Source organism: Hyla sarda, chromosome 5, assembly GCF_029499605.1.
Source record: "Hyla sarda isolate aHylSar1 chromosome 5, aHylSar1.hap1, whole genome shotgun sequence".
NCBI lineage: Eukaryota > Metazoa > Chordata > Amphibia > Anura > Hylidae > Hyla > Hyla sarda.
Window position 1 is genome coordinate 358,424,764 of NC_079193.1, and position 14,549 is coordinate 358,439,312.

The 14,549-nt window shown below is 44.8% G+C and overlaps 1 protein-coding gene across 3 annotated transcripts in view; it reads left to right on the top strand.

Annotated features, from left to right (window-relative positions):
- The window catches only part of FER1L6 (fer-1 like family member 6), a 207,020-nt gene that overhangs the window by 105,223 nt on the left and 87,248 nt on the right, over nucleotides 1-14,549 (top strand). For all 3 annotated transcript variants that reach the window (XM_056522715.1, XM_056522714.1, XM_056522716.1), the window contains 5 exons: nucleotides 1,982-2,131; nucleotides 5,496-5,606; nucleotides 8,520-8,681; nucleotides 10,480-10,669; nucleotides 14,058-14,368. In XM_056522715.1, the coding sequence (XP_056378690.1) occupies nucleotides 1,982-2,131; nucleotides 5,496-5,606; nucleotides 8,520-8,681; nucleotides 10,480-10,669; nucleotides 14,058-14,368 (924 nt within the window). The remainder of the gene's footprint in view (nucleotides 1-1,981; nucleotides 2,132-5,495; nucleotides 5,607-8,519; nucleotides 8,682-10,479; nucleotides 10,670-14,057; nucleotides 14,369-14,549) is intronic.

Sequence of the window (14,549 nt, forward strand, 5' to 3'; positions counted from 1 at the left end):
ATATATTCAACTATAAAAATCCCCTGTGACCATTATTGCCACTATATAACTCTTTAGAGTTTGCCACCATAGGCGTGCGCAGCCTATTGCATTAGGGTGTGCACCCTAAAGCACAAACTCACGCCGCGCGTGTGCATATATATATATATATATATATATATATATATATATATACATATATATATATATATATATATATATATATGCATATATATACGCACACATACACACAGTTAGTATAGTTCCCCCACATTTGGTGCAGTATAGTTCCCCCACATTAGGTGCAGTATAAGTCCCCCCACATTAGGTGCAGTATAGTTCCCCCACATTAGGTGCAGTATAAGTCCCGCCACATTAGGTGCAGTATAGTTCCCCCACATTAGGTGCAGTATAAGTCCCACCACATTAGGTTGGCAGTATGAGTCCCCGCACATTCGGTTGGCAGTACAGTTCCCCCACATTAGGTATAAGTATAAGTCCCCCCACATTAGGTGCCACCTAACCTAACTGTACTGCACCTAATGAAGGGGAACTGTACTGCATCTAATGAGGGGGAACTGTACTGCACCTAATGTGGGGGAACTGTACTGCACCTAATGTGGGGGAACTGTACTGCACCAGTACAGTTCCCCTACATTAAGTGCAGTACAGTTCCCCCACATTAGGTGTAGTATAGTTCCCCACATTATGTGCAGTACAGTTCCCCTACATTAGGTGCAGTATAGTACCCCCACATTAGGTGCAATATAGTTCCCCACATTAGGTGCAGTATAGTTCCCCAAATTAGGTGCAGTATAGTTTCCCCACATTAGGTGCAGTACAGTCCCCCCACATTAGGTGAAGTATAGTTCCCCCACATTAGGTGCAGTACAGTCCCCCACATTAGGTGCAGTATAGTCCCCCACATTAGGTGCAGTATAGCTCCCCACATTAGGTGCAGTATAGTTTTCTCCACATTAGGTGCAGTACAGTTCCCCCACATTAGGTGCAGTATAGTTCCCCCACATTAGGTGCAGTAAATTTCCCCCACATTAGGTGCAGTATAGCTCCCCACATTAGGTGCAGTATAGTTCCCCACATTAGGTGCAGTACAGTTTCCCCACAGACATACAGCCTTCAGCCATATACAGTGTATGGCTGGAGGCTGTATGTCTCTGTACTGCCCCACTTCAGTGTTCCGACCACCGGTCCTCCGGTCCGGGGTCACAATCTACTGCTATGGCCTATAGACCATAGCAGTAGGTCCCGGGACTGGAGGACCGGTGGTCGGAACACTGAAGACGACGTGCTGCCAGCTCGTGTTGGTCACTTACCATTCCGGCCGGCACACATTCTCTTCCTTGAATCTCCGCTCCTCCGTTGCTATGGGCGCACGCACGGGACGTCAATGACGTCCCTGCGTGCGCTACTTCCCGGCGGCCCCTGTGTTTTTAAAGTTCACATGGGGGCCGCTGTAGAAAGGTAACCGGGACATCCTTGTGTCCCGAAAAGATCTTTCGGGACACAGGGATGTCCCGAATGTGACGGGGGGGGTCCTCTGCGGGCTGCTCAGTGGTGGCCTCGGATGCCCCCCTGGGCTTGATTAGGGTGTGCCTGGGCACACCCGGCACACCCCGTGCGCACGCCTATGTTTGCCACCCAGACATTTTGGCTCCTTGCGTTTACACATACCTCCCGTGCCACATATTGCCCTATAACAGCTACATTGCTCTTATTGCCCCTATAGTAGCCTCAGTGCCCTAATGCAAACCTTTAATGAAGATACAATTGAAATAGTCACTGACAACTGGAGCCCTGGGGTCGAAAGAACCAGGACATGTATTCCATCCCTGGTGCCTTATGCAGAGAAGCCAATACTCATCACAACCTGACTACACATCACAACCTTTGGGGATGAGAAAGATGTCGCTATCAGCTATTTTTATAGGCTAAATATATTAATGGGTCCATGTAAATATCATGTGTCGTTGTCATCCAATAGGGTAAACCTGAGTACATCGGTTCTACAGTGGCCACTCCAACAGTCATACTCTCTGACCAGACTTACAGCCCGGCTAAGCTGGCCTATTACCCCTTGTTCTGTGGGCACCTCTCGGGGGGAGATCTTTTGGCTGCATTTGAATTATTCCAGGTGAGTACAAAAAGGTTTATTACACTGTAATGAAATTACTGTATGTGGTTAGATTACACTTACCGTATTTGTCGCCATATAAGACTCTCTGGCATATAAGACGCACCCAATTTTAAAGGATGAAAATCTAGAAAAAAAATATTCTGAACCAAATACAATGTAAAGTATAGGACAGTGATCTTCAACCAGCAGACCTCCAGATGTTGCAAAACTACAACTCTAGCATGTCCGGACAGCCGTTGGCTGTCCGGGCATGCCAGAAGTTGTAGTTATGCAATATCTGGATGACCGCAGGTTGAATATCACTGGTATAGGAGTTAATACTCACGTGTCCCCGCCACTCCGGACCCGTCACCGCTCGTCAACGCTGCCCTGGATGTCGCCCTCCATCACTGTCGCGGTGTCCCCGTCGCTCCGGAACCTCTCTGCTGCCCGGTATCCTCGCTCTCCGTCGCCGCCATCCCGTCGCTACGCACGCCACTACGCACGCCGCTACGCACGCCGCTCCTATTGGATGACAGGACGGCGTGCGTGATGACGTGATGACAACGAAGGAGAGCGCCGGCCATGCAGGGGATCCCAGCACGGAGCAGACACCGAGGAGGCAGGTAAGGTCCCTCCCGGTGTCCTGCAAGCTGTTCGGGACGCCGTGATTTCACCGCAGCGGTCCTGAACAGCCCGACTGAGCAGCCGTGTTTGTGTCACTTTCGCTTCAGACGCGGCGGTCAGCTTTGATCGCCGCGTCTGAACGGTTAATACAGGGCATCACTGCAATCTAATAATCCTGTATTAGCCGCGGGTCCAGGCCGTTGATGGCCGCAGGGACCGCTGCCATAGGACAGGGTTTTAATGTGTATTTGCCGTATAAGACGCACCAACTTCCCCCCCCCAGTTTTGGGGAAGAAAAAGTGCGGTAGTTCTGAGAGCATTAACTTGCTAAGGCTGGGTCCACACTACGTTTTGTCCCATACGGGAGCGCATACGGCAGGAGGGAGCTAAAACCTCGCGCTCCCGTATGTGACCGTATGCGCTCCCGTATGTCATTCACTTCAATGAGCCGACCGGAGTGAAACGTTCGGTCCGGTCGGCTCATTTTTGCGCCGTATGCGCTTTTACAACCGGACCTAAAACCGTGGTCAACCACGGTTTTAGGTCCGGTTGTAAAAGCGCATACGGCGCAAAAATGAGCCGACCGGACCGAACGTTTCACTCCGGTCGGCTCATTGAAGTGAATGACATACGGGAGCGCATACGGTCACATACGGGAGCGCGAGGTTTTAGCTCCCTCCTGCCGTATGCGCTCCCGTATGGGACAAAACGTAGTGTGGACCCAGCCTAATATGGAACCAACTAGGTCTAGGCTCGCTCGCTCCATGAACCCTAAAGCAGCTGCGTGGTCTACACCTATGTTATGTATGCCCTATTGTCCTTGTTCTTGTCCAATCATGTTGTGTATGGGAAAATATAGGGAACTACTGTACTAACTACCAACTTCTGTAAGTCATGAATAACATATAAAATAATGATATAGGCTATATAGGGGGCAAATTACAGCACTAGGGGGTCTGTGGTAATAGGGAGCTAAATTGGTCTAGTGGTGATGTATGCTGGTGCAATGACAGGTAAGTAGGCACAAAACCTCATTGCATTAAAGAGGTGCTTCAAGATGTGCATTATGCAGTGGTGTATATAGAAGAAAAAGGGCCACATAAATACTGTAATGGTCCTCCTATGATGGCGTCTGATTCCCCCCCCTAGAACAGACAAGTCTGGTGTTTGCTTCCATTTTGTTTCTATGATCATTTGGTCAATTCCACCTCCATTAAAGGGGTACTCCGTTGGAAAACTTTTTTTTTTTTTAAATCAACTGGTGCCAGAAAGTTAAACAGATTTGTAAATCACTTCTATTAAAAAAAATCTTAATCCTTCCAGTACTTTTTAGGGGCTGTATACTAAAGAGAAATCCAAAATAGAAATGCATTTCCTCTGATGTCATGACCACAGTGCTCTCTGCTGACCTCTGCTGTCCATTTTAGGAACTGTCCAGAGAAGCATATGTTTGCTATGGGGATTTTCTCCAGCTCTGGACAGTTCCTAAAATGGACAGCAGAGAGCACTGTGGTCATGACATCAGAGGAAATGCATTTCTTTTTTGGATTTCCCTTTAGTATACAGCCCCTAAAAAGTACTGGAAGGATTAAGATTTTTTAATAGAAGTGATTTACAAATCTGTTTAACTTTCTGGCACCAGTTGATTTAAATAAAACAGTTTTCTATGGGAGTACCCCTTTAAAGGGGTTATCCAGGAAAAAAAATGTCTTAGATATTAACTGGCTCCAGAAAGTTAAACAGATTTGTAAATTACTTCTATTAAAAAAACGTAATCCTTTCAATACTTATGAGCTGCTGAATTTGAGTTGTTCTTTTCTGTCTAAGTGCTCTCCGATGACACCTGTCTCGGGAACTGTCCAGAGTAGAAGCAAATCCCCATAGCAAACCTCTTCTACTCTGTGCAGTTCCTGAGACAAGCAGAGGTGTCAGCAGAGGGCACCTCTGTCGCCAGACAGAAATGAACAACTCAACTTCAGCAGCTGATTATTTTTGGAAGGATTAAGATTGTTTAATAGAAGTAATTTACAAATCTGTTTAACTTTCTGGAGCCAGTTGAGATATATATATATATATATATATATATATATATATATATATATATATATATATATATAAAAGTTTTTTTTTCTGGAATACCCCCTTTAATTTGCTGACAGTGCAGTTCCCTGGAGGGAGAAGTTCTGAACAGTTTCTTATCAATAGAAAGAAGAATAGTACCAACCAGGGTGGAGTCCCCTCTCTTCAAGGGCCCCATAGCCTGGTCAGCTACTATGGACCTTATGCCCTTAGATCAGCAGAATGAAGGGGTAACAGAAGTTCTGCACAGTTTCTTACCTATAGAAAAATAAATGGGACCAATTAGGACGGAGCCCCCTCTCTCTTCAAGGGCCCCATAGCAGCTGCATGGTCTGCCACTATATTACTTATGCCCTTAGATTAGCGGAATGAAGGGGTAACACCAAAGCTCCTTCACTGTAGTACTGAAACATCGACCACAATGTTGTTTTCGGTCCTGGAGTTCTGTTCCGTTTACTTGAATGGACCGAGCTCCAGTACCAGAAACCACCACAAGTATATGACGTCACCGTATTAGGTTGTAAAGGAGCAATAGCAAGGACCGTGGAAAGTTTCCTATGGATAGATCTATGGACCCACCATTCAGTCAATACAGTACAGTAATACCGTACATACTGCAATGTGTATAAACTATATATGACACGCTTGTAATTGACGGACCTGTATATCTCTTCAGATTCCTGATTCGGGCGCACAGAGCCTACCACCCATCGATGCCCCAGATCCCAGTCAGGTCTACTCTGTCCCGGCAGATATCCGCCCGGTATTGAGTAAATACAGAGTAGAGGTAAGAAATTTGGATGAAATGATGTGAGATGTAGTATTAATAATTCACCGCAGTAGACGCATTTACAGGGATGAACTGAATGAGCTCACAGCATTCTCATATTAACCGATGGAAGCGCTGACCAAGGGATCGGAAATCGTGTAACCAGAGCTGAGAATCTGTAATACATTTAGTTCTTCTATAGGACATCAATGGCAGTGAAAGAGGATTGGGTTTCCTATAGAAAATACTTCATATTTATCCAATGCTCTGCACTAAATCTTTAAGGGGTACTCCGCTGTTCCGAATGCTGGAGCTGGCACCGGGAGCTCGTGACGCCATAGCCCTCTCATGACAGCCGTCACGCCCCCTCCCATAGACTTGCATTGAAGGAGCGGGGCGTGACGGCTGTCACGCCCCTCCCATAGACTTGCATTGAGGGGGCAGGGCGTGACATCATGAGGGGGCGGGCTATGATGTCACAAGCTCCCGGCGCCGGCTCCAGCGTTCGGAACAGTTTGTTCCAAAGGCTGAGCAGCGGAGTACCCCTTTAAAGGAACTCTCCAGGTTTTTTACTGTGTCATGCTTAATGTCAGCCACAAGGGGGAGGTATACAGGATGATACAGTTACAATGGTCCCTCAAGTTACAATATTAATAGGTTCCAGGACGACCATTGTATGTTGAGACCATAACTCTATGGAAACCTGGTAATTGGTTCTAAAGCCGCCAAATGTCATCCAAAAATAGGAAAAAGTGAGGATTAAAGAATAATAAATAGATAAATAATACTGCAGAGATAAAGCAAGTCCTTACATATAAAAGTAATAAAGATCTGCTGGGAGTTGTAATCACTGTCTATGTAGAGGACAGGAGCTTCTTCAGGGTCCTGTACAGTACACACAGGCCCTGATTTACTATTGTTAACCTGACATGTTTTGTGGGGTTGTGCGCCAGATTCTGGTGCATTGCGCCAGAAATTCTGTCTGTGCCAGAAATTGTGCCAGAAATGTAAAAAAAACCCCGACTAACTCTCCATTATACTGAGAAAAGCTGAAAACGGGACATGGTAGTCAGGGAAAGTGGGCGTGGTCACAAAAAGGGGGCGTGTCCTGCAGTTTCTACATATTTATTAAGGTTTCCACAGAAAATGTGGTGTTTGAGCTGAGAAAAACCCGACTGATCAGAGCAGGTGTAGAAAAGCAAAATGTAGGGAAAAGTGCAAAATGTGGGCAAACCTAAGTAAATACTGTGGAAAAAAATTATAGGAAATTAAAACCCACAAAGAAAACTACACAACACTCTTAGTAAGTCAGGGCCAATGTGTCCCAAAAAAGTAACATGGAGCTGCCCTCACCTGGTGTCTAAAGGAGCAGCTAACCCTGGGACAGGTAAAGAGTACAGAACATGTAATACCTTCCTGTACTGTAGAGGGCGCTACCAGACACCAGTCAGTGCATACACTTCAGTAGTACAGGGGTTTTACCAGTGAATGTCCATTCTGATTGATCAGTACTTCTGGCCATTGACACGTTTCTGGACTGTCCCTAGCATTGTATGGCGAGTCTGGTTTCAAGTTACAATGGGCCAGAGAAAACATTTGTATATTAGAAATATCATAACCTGAGGCCATTGTAAGTAAAAGGGGTGGAAGACCCTGGTGGAAGAAACATTTTTCAAATCAACTGGTGCCAGAAAGTTAAACAGATTTGCAAATTACTAATATTAAAAAATCTTAATCCTTCCAGTACTTATAAGCTGCTGTATTCTCCAGAGAAAGTTGTGTTGTTCTTTCCAGTCTGACCACAGTGTTTTCTGCTGCCACCTCTGTCAGAGCAGGAGAGGTTTGCTATGGGGATTTCCTCCGACACGGAAAGACATGTCAGCAGAAAGCACTGTGGTCAGACTGGAAAGAACTAAACAACTACCCCTGAAGCATACAGCAGCTGATAAGTACTGGAAGGAATCACATGCACAGTTAATCACAATGGTGGTGATACTGTTGTCCCAGTCGGCTGCTGCTATTCTGCTGCTCGTACCAAAAGGGGTGGTTCGAATGCAAGAGAAATTCGCACAAAAATGCAGAGGTTTTCGGGATCGTATAAGCCCTACCATGGACCATAGCAGAGGAATGTCAAGTTTTAGTAACATCTATGTTTAACTCGTGTGACGTGTTTCCGGGCCGATTCGGCCTCTTCTTCACGCATCTGTCTGTCTAAAGAAGGGGTAGATTTGGCCTTGTGAAACGTACTAAAACTTAAAGGGGTATTCCGGGTAAAAACATTTTATCCCCTATCCTTTTTACCCGGAATACCCCTTTAAGTTTTAGTACGTTTCTCAAGGCCAAATCTACCCCTTCTTTAGACAGACAGATGCGTGAAGAAGGGGCCGAATCGGCCCAGAAACACCTCACACGAGTTAAACCTAGATGTTACTAAAACTTGACATTGCTCTCCTATGGTCTGTCTAAAGAAGGGGTAGATTTGGCCTTGAGAAACGTACTAAAACTTAAAGGGGTATTCCGGGTAAAAACATTTTATCCCCTATACAAAGGATAGGGGATAGGATGTCTGATCGCGGGGGGCCTGCTGCTGAGACCCCCCGCGATCTCTCCCTGCAGCACCCGCATTCTATCTGGGGATGTGACGTCACACCACACCCCCTTCATTCATGTCTATGGGAGGGAGCGTGACGGCCGTCACGCTCCCTCCCATAGACATGAATGGAGGGGGCTTGGCATGATGTCTATAAATGAATGGAGGGGGCGTGGCGTGATTTCTCTATAAATTAGGAAAAAGCTTAGGGACAGAAAGGGAACAATCTGGGTAAATAGGAAATCAGCCCAGTTAATATGGCAGACATCGGCTATTTAATGACATAAATTGTAGTCATAGGTCAGTAGCTCATCCTTTCTTTCTCATGTCTATTTTCTTAGGTTCTCTTCTGGGGAGTCCGTGAACTGAAGAAGGTGCAGCTGCTGTCAGTGGATCGGCCTCAGGTCATGATTGAATGTGCAGGGAAAGGCGTGAAATCCAGCGTCATCCAGAGCTACAAGAGCAATCCCAACTTCACTGTTATGGCGGACTGGTTTGAAGTAGTAAGTGTGGGTCGAGACTTGCGTCTGTATTATGTATGTGTGAAAGGAGCCTTATACGAATTTATTTTCTATAATGACCCTAAATACACAGCAGGGTCAAACAGACTGCACAGGGGCCCAGAGGCTGATAAGGCTAGGTTTCCACTTGGTTTTTTTTTCCGGCAGTTTTTGGATATCTGCCACTGCAGTTTTTGAGCCAAAGCCATTAGTGTATTCAAAAGGAATAGGACATATAAAGGAAGGACTTATACTTCTCCCCCCTTATGGATCCACTTCTGACTTTGGCTCAAAAACTGCAGTGGCAGATATCCAAAAACTGCCAGGAAAAAAACCAAGTGGAAACCTAGCCTTAAAGGGGCCACTGTTGAGTTTATAGCTTTCATTTGAGTAGGTAGACGCCAACTGCTTGTCCATTACTAATTTTTTTTTTTTTTTAAAGGGCTTGGTTAAGAAAAGTCTTAAATTTACTAATAATATGCACCATTTTTTGGGGGGTTCAAATTGTTTATGTAAAGTATGGCAGCCAAGAAGTGGCATAAGGAAGCGGAAATATATGCCTAGAGAGATGCGTAAAATTAATAATTAAAAAAAAAATAAATGTTGTGTATTTTACATCACTATTGGTAAGCCAAAGTAGCTAGTTTAGACAGCCGGGAGGTTTAGATTTACTAAGCACATTGTAACACCTTAAAAATGGTCCTGTATGTGCCGAATTCATTCATTATTGACCTTCTCTACTGCTGGCAGATTTCAGAGCACCAATAAAAAGGGACATGACTAAGTTGAGGTTGGTGTACTTGTGGTGTCGGACGGGGTAATGTATAATTGACCGTTTGGTGACGCCAGGGCGTGGTTGACCTATTTACCACCCGAGGTAGGCCAGCTTCTCCTGTGCAAGGCACGGGGCAAATAATCACTCCGACGCAAGGTTACGGATAACTGATTTGCTTTACTGAGGTTGGAAAGATGGTACAATCCGTTACAGCTCAGATTAGCGAGAAGGAGATGCAGGGTGAACTTCAGGAAGCTTACTGGCTTGCTGGGACTTATAGTTGATTGTGCTGTATATGACTGACTTGACTTGTATGCAGCCCACGCTATACTGGAGTTACTTGGACTTGACTAACTTGTTGGACTTGAATATATCCCCGGACTGTAGGCTTACCGCAAGGCTTTGACTTTCACGTGGATACTGGGGATAACTGATAATAGATTTGTGGTTGCTGGACTAGGCCTCAGGCCTCCTTCAGAATCACCTCACAGACTTCACACTTCACCAAACTGTACCTCAGAACTGACTGAACTAAACACTGACCTCACTATATATTGGAGGAATAATGAGAGGTCCCATTGGCCGGTTAAGTCACCTGGTTCACCACTGCATACTCCCCTAACAACAAGGTCCATAGCAACAGGATATTTAAAGTAACAAGTGCATAGAAAATACTAATACATTAACCATTGTATAACATGACATTATATAGTGCATTATAGAGAGTTCTGAGGAGAGTGGACCCATGACGGACATTGAAGCAGAATCTGCCACACAGGATGGGCAGGAGTACAGAAGAGCACGTGATTCTGTACTGGGTCACCACATACTTAGAACTATTATATGTGTCTAACATGTATATCAAGCTGCCACAGTTACATGGTGCCACTTATGCCACTTTTTTGACAACTCCTAAAATCAGGCATCTTTTAACACTGTTGCTATATCTCCCCAGTCTGTCACATATTCTTATCTTCTAATGCATTCTATAGTAGTCTTAAAGCAATATACATCGTACTGTTCTAGGAACTGCCTGAGAATGAAGTGCTGCACCCTCCCCTGAGCATCTGTGTGGTGGACTGGAGGGCATTCGGTCGGAGCACACTAGTCGGGACCCACATGATCAATTGTTTGAAGCAGTTTTTGTATAAACCTTCTGAGCTGGACACCCTTGCACTACCAGAGGCTGAAAATGAAGCTCCTCCTGCGGAAAGTGGTAAGAACCACACGTGGGCAGTACTATAGCCATAGGAGGTGCAGAGGTAGCGATCCCACCTGGACCCATAAGAAGACATCAGCATTATAATAAACAGTAGGTGGGACTCAGTTCTGGATTTTTCATTGGGTCCCAGGAGCTTCAAGTTACACCTCTACATGTAGACTTCATCAACAAGTCAGAGGAAAGCTCCAGCAATACCAGACTTCCTACAGTGGGGATCAAAAGTTTGGGCACCCCAGGTAAAAATTTGTATTAATGTGCATAAAGAAGCCAAGGAAAGATGGAAAAATCTCTAAAAGGCATCAAATTACAGATTAGACATTCTTATAATATGTCAACAAAAGTTAGATTTTATTTCCATTATTTACACTTTCAAAATAACAGAAAACAAAAAAATGGCGTCTGCAAAAGTTTGGGCACTCTGCAGAGTTAATATCTTGTACTGCCCCCTTTGGCAAGTATCACAGCTTGTAAACGCTTTTTGTAGCCAGCCAAGAGTTTTTCAATTCTTGTTTGAGGTATCTTTGCCCATTCTTCCTTACAAAAGTCTTCCAGTTCTTTGAGATTTCTGGGCTGTCTGTCACGCACTGCTCTTTTAAGGTCTATCCATAGATTTTCAATTATAATGAGGTCAGGAGATTGTGAAGGCCAATGCAAAACCTTCAGTTTACGCCTCTTGATGTAATCCCCCGTGGATTTCGAGGTGTGTTTAGGATCATTATCCATTTATAGAAGCCATCCTCTCTTTAACTTCAGCTTTTTCACAGATGGCATCAAGTTAGCATCCAAAATGTGCAGAATTTTTTTTTAATCCATTTTTTCTTCTACTCGTGAGATGTTCCCTGTGCCACTGGCTGCAATACAACCCCAAAGCATGATTGATCCACCCCCATGCTTAACAGTTGGACAAAGGTTCTTTTCATTAAATTCTGTTCCCCTTCTTCTCCAAACGTACCTTTACTCATTCCGGCCAAAAAATTTTAACCTCATCGGTCCACAGTCCTTGTTTCCAAAATGCATCAGGCTTCTCTATATGTTAATTTGCAAAGTTCAAACGCAGGTTTTTCTGGTGAGGACGTAGAAGAGGTTTTCTTCTGATGACTCTTCCATGAAGACCATATTTGTACAAGTATCTCTTTATAGTGGAATAGTGTACCACAACTCCAGTGTCTGCCAGATCTTTCTGGAGGGATTGTGCAGTCAAACGTGGGTTTTGAATTGTTTTTCTCACAATCCTGTGAACTGTTCTGTCTGATATTTTTCTTGCTCTCCCAGATCTTGCTTTTACTTCCACTGTTCCTGATGACTGCCATTTCTTAATTACATTCCGAACAGAGGATATCGACATCTGAAAACGTTTTGCTATCTTCTTATAGCCTTCTCCAGCTTTGTGAGCGTCAACTATTTTCAGTTTCAGATTTCTAGACAACTGCTTAGAAGAACCCATGGTGCTGATTGTTGGGGCAAGGTCCGATGAGTCTGGGCATTTAAAACCTTTGAGATTGACATCACCTGGTCTTCCCAGATGATGATTGAGAACAATCCATGACACTGGCAGGTCTCAGCTTTGCAAAGGGGGCAGTGCATGCTATAAATTCTGCAGGGTGCCCAAACTTTTGCAGATGCCATTTTATTGTTTTGTTATTTTGAAAGTGTAAATGATGGAAATAAAATCTAACTTTTGTTGTCATATTATAAGAAGGTCTAATCTGTAATTTGATGCCTTTTGGAGATTTTTCCATCTTTCCTTGGCTTCTTTATGCACATGAATACAAATTTTTACCTGGGGTGCCCAAACTTTTGATCCCCACTGTATTGGCTCGTTCACACTGCCATTGTGTTCCAGTAAATGAAGCTTTGTGGGATCGGGCTCCTGTTTTTAAGGCAATGGGATCTGTCAGGACCAAATACTGTCAGTTGTGCTCCGACCCATTATGGGTCCGTTTAGCGCAAAAAAATTACCCAGTATGGCATGGAGCATAATGGCAGTGTGAACTTGCCCTACCCAAAATCTAACTAAGTCAGTGTTTCTTCTACCTTTCTATATAACAATTACTACCACAACCTATGTGGACCTTGTGTACTCCATGCCTTCCTGGCAGTGGATCTGGTTGAACAATGGCGGACAGAAGGAGCACACACTACAGGAGGCGTCAGGAAAGATATTCATTATATTAGTTAGTTGCTTTACGAAATGACTTTTTACTGAAAAAAATGATTATTTACTGTAAGAGCAGTGAAGCAGTGGAGGAGTCATCTGTCATTATGGTATTATTGAATTCCATCATGTTAGAAGCTTGGTAATTAGTAAAAGACAGATGTGGGTCAATAGCCCACTGCAAAACCCTGCTCAACACACATAAGGAACGCACTAAAGGGAATGGATAGAATAGAAGTAGCTGTCATCTGTATGTCTATTAAGGGGTACCCGCCACTGGGGACCCCCGCGATCTCCGTGCTGCCCCATGCGTTCTTTTAGAGCATTAGGTTCAGCGCCGGAGGCTCGTGACATCATGGCCACGCCACGCTCGTGACATCACAACCACGCCCCCTCAATGCAAGTCTATGGGAAGGGGCACCCCCTCAAGTCTACGGCTGTCACGCCCCCTCCCATAGACTTGCTTGGCCATGAGGTCACGAGCGGGGCGTGACAGTGACATCACGAGCCTCCACCACGCATTTCCAGTCATCCGGCACGGAGCGAAGTTAGCTCCGTGCACCGGATGTCTGGGGTACTTTGGATAGGGGATAAGATGTCTATGGGCGTAGTAATCCTTTAAGCAAACAGTAGCAAGCGGTCTGGAACACATGGCAGTAGGTGGGTGAGCATACCATAGAGCAGTGGTCTCAAACTGTTGCCCTTAAAATGTAGCAAAACTTCAACTCCCAGCATGCTCGGACAGCCGTTGGCTGTCCGGGCATGCTGGGAGTTGAAGTTTTGCAATATCTCGAGGGCCACAGTTTGAGACCACTGCCATAAAGGAAGACTATGTGTTTGCCGCGAGGCCCTTGGAGAAAGGAGGCAGAGCACTGGCAGGTTCCATAACTTTTGTAACAGGGTGGATAGATGTGTAGGACTTCCATCTTTAAAGGACCTACACTGTTAGTAAGCAAGGTGGGGGGAATTATCCTTAGAGTGGTAGAGGGGGTAATACAGGCACTATAAATATGGGGGTCCATTTTCATGTTTATATATTCTATAGTCGTTTCTCTTTTCTATGCACACTACTGTGCGAGCCAAGCACAACAGCCAGATGTACAATTGAGATTAATAGTACACATGTGTAGATATCTTATAGAATGTATAGAGTTAGAGAAACTTCACCACATTTATGGTGTAACAATGGAATAATCTCTTTATGTTCTCACTATATTTTGCTTATAGTTTCAGATGCATCCCAATCGGATTCTACTAACAAACAAGAGTCACCAGATCATATCTATGTGGAGGTGGAATCAAGTCTGCCTCAAGAAAACTCATCAGGAGCTTCTCCATCCCCGTCTCCAGTCCCACCATCATCGGGTCCATCACCGGACCCAGCTGCAGCTTCCCTCCTTGATACAGACGTACCAACCACAGAAACCGCATCTGACCCACCCGCAACTCAAGACAAAAGCCCAACCCCAGAGGGACCGAAACCTAAGACCTCATCAGCGACGTTCAAATCTCCCTTGAAGAAAGACACCAAACAGAAGGTGAGGTTAACTTTTTGTGTTAATCTTCCCTGGTAAGGTTAAGATTAATGTAACACTCAGGATAAGGGAACAGGAAGGATAGAAGTCTACGAACAGGTGAAGATGTAGCCATGAAAGCCTAGAAGAGGGTAAAAAGCAGTGCCAGTAATTCCCAGATTATACAGTCATCTATATCATACAT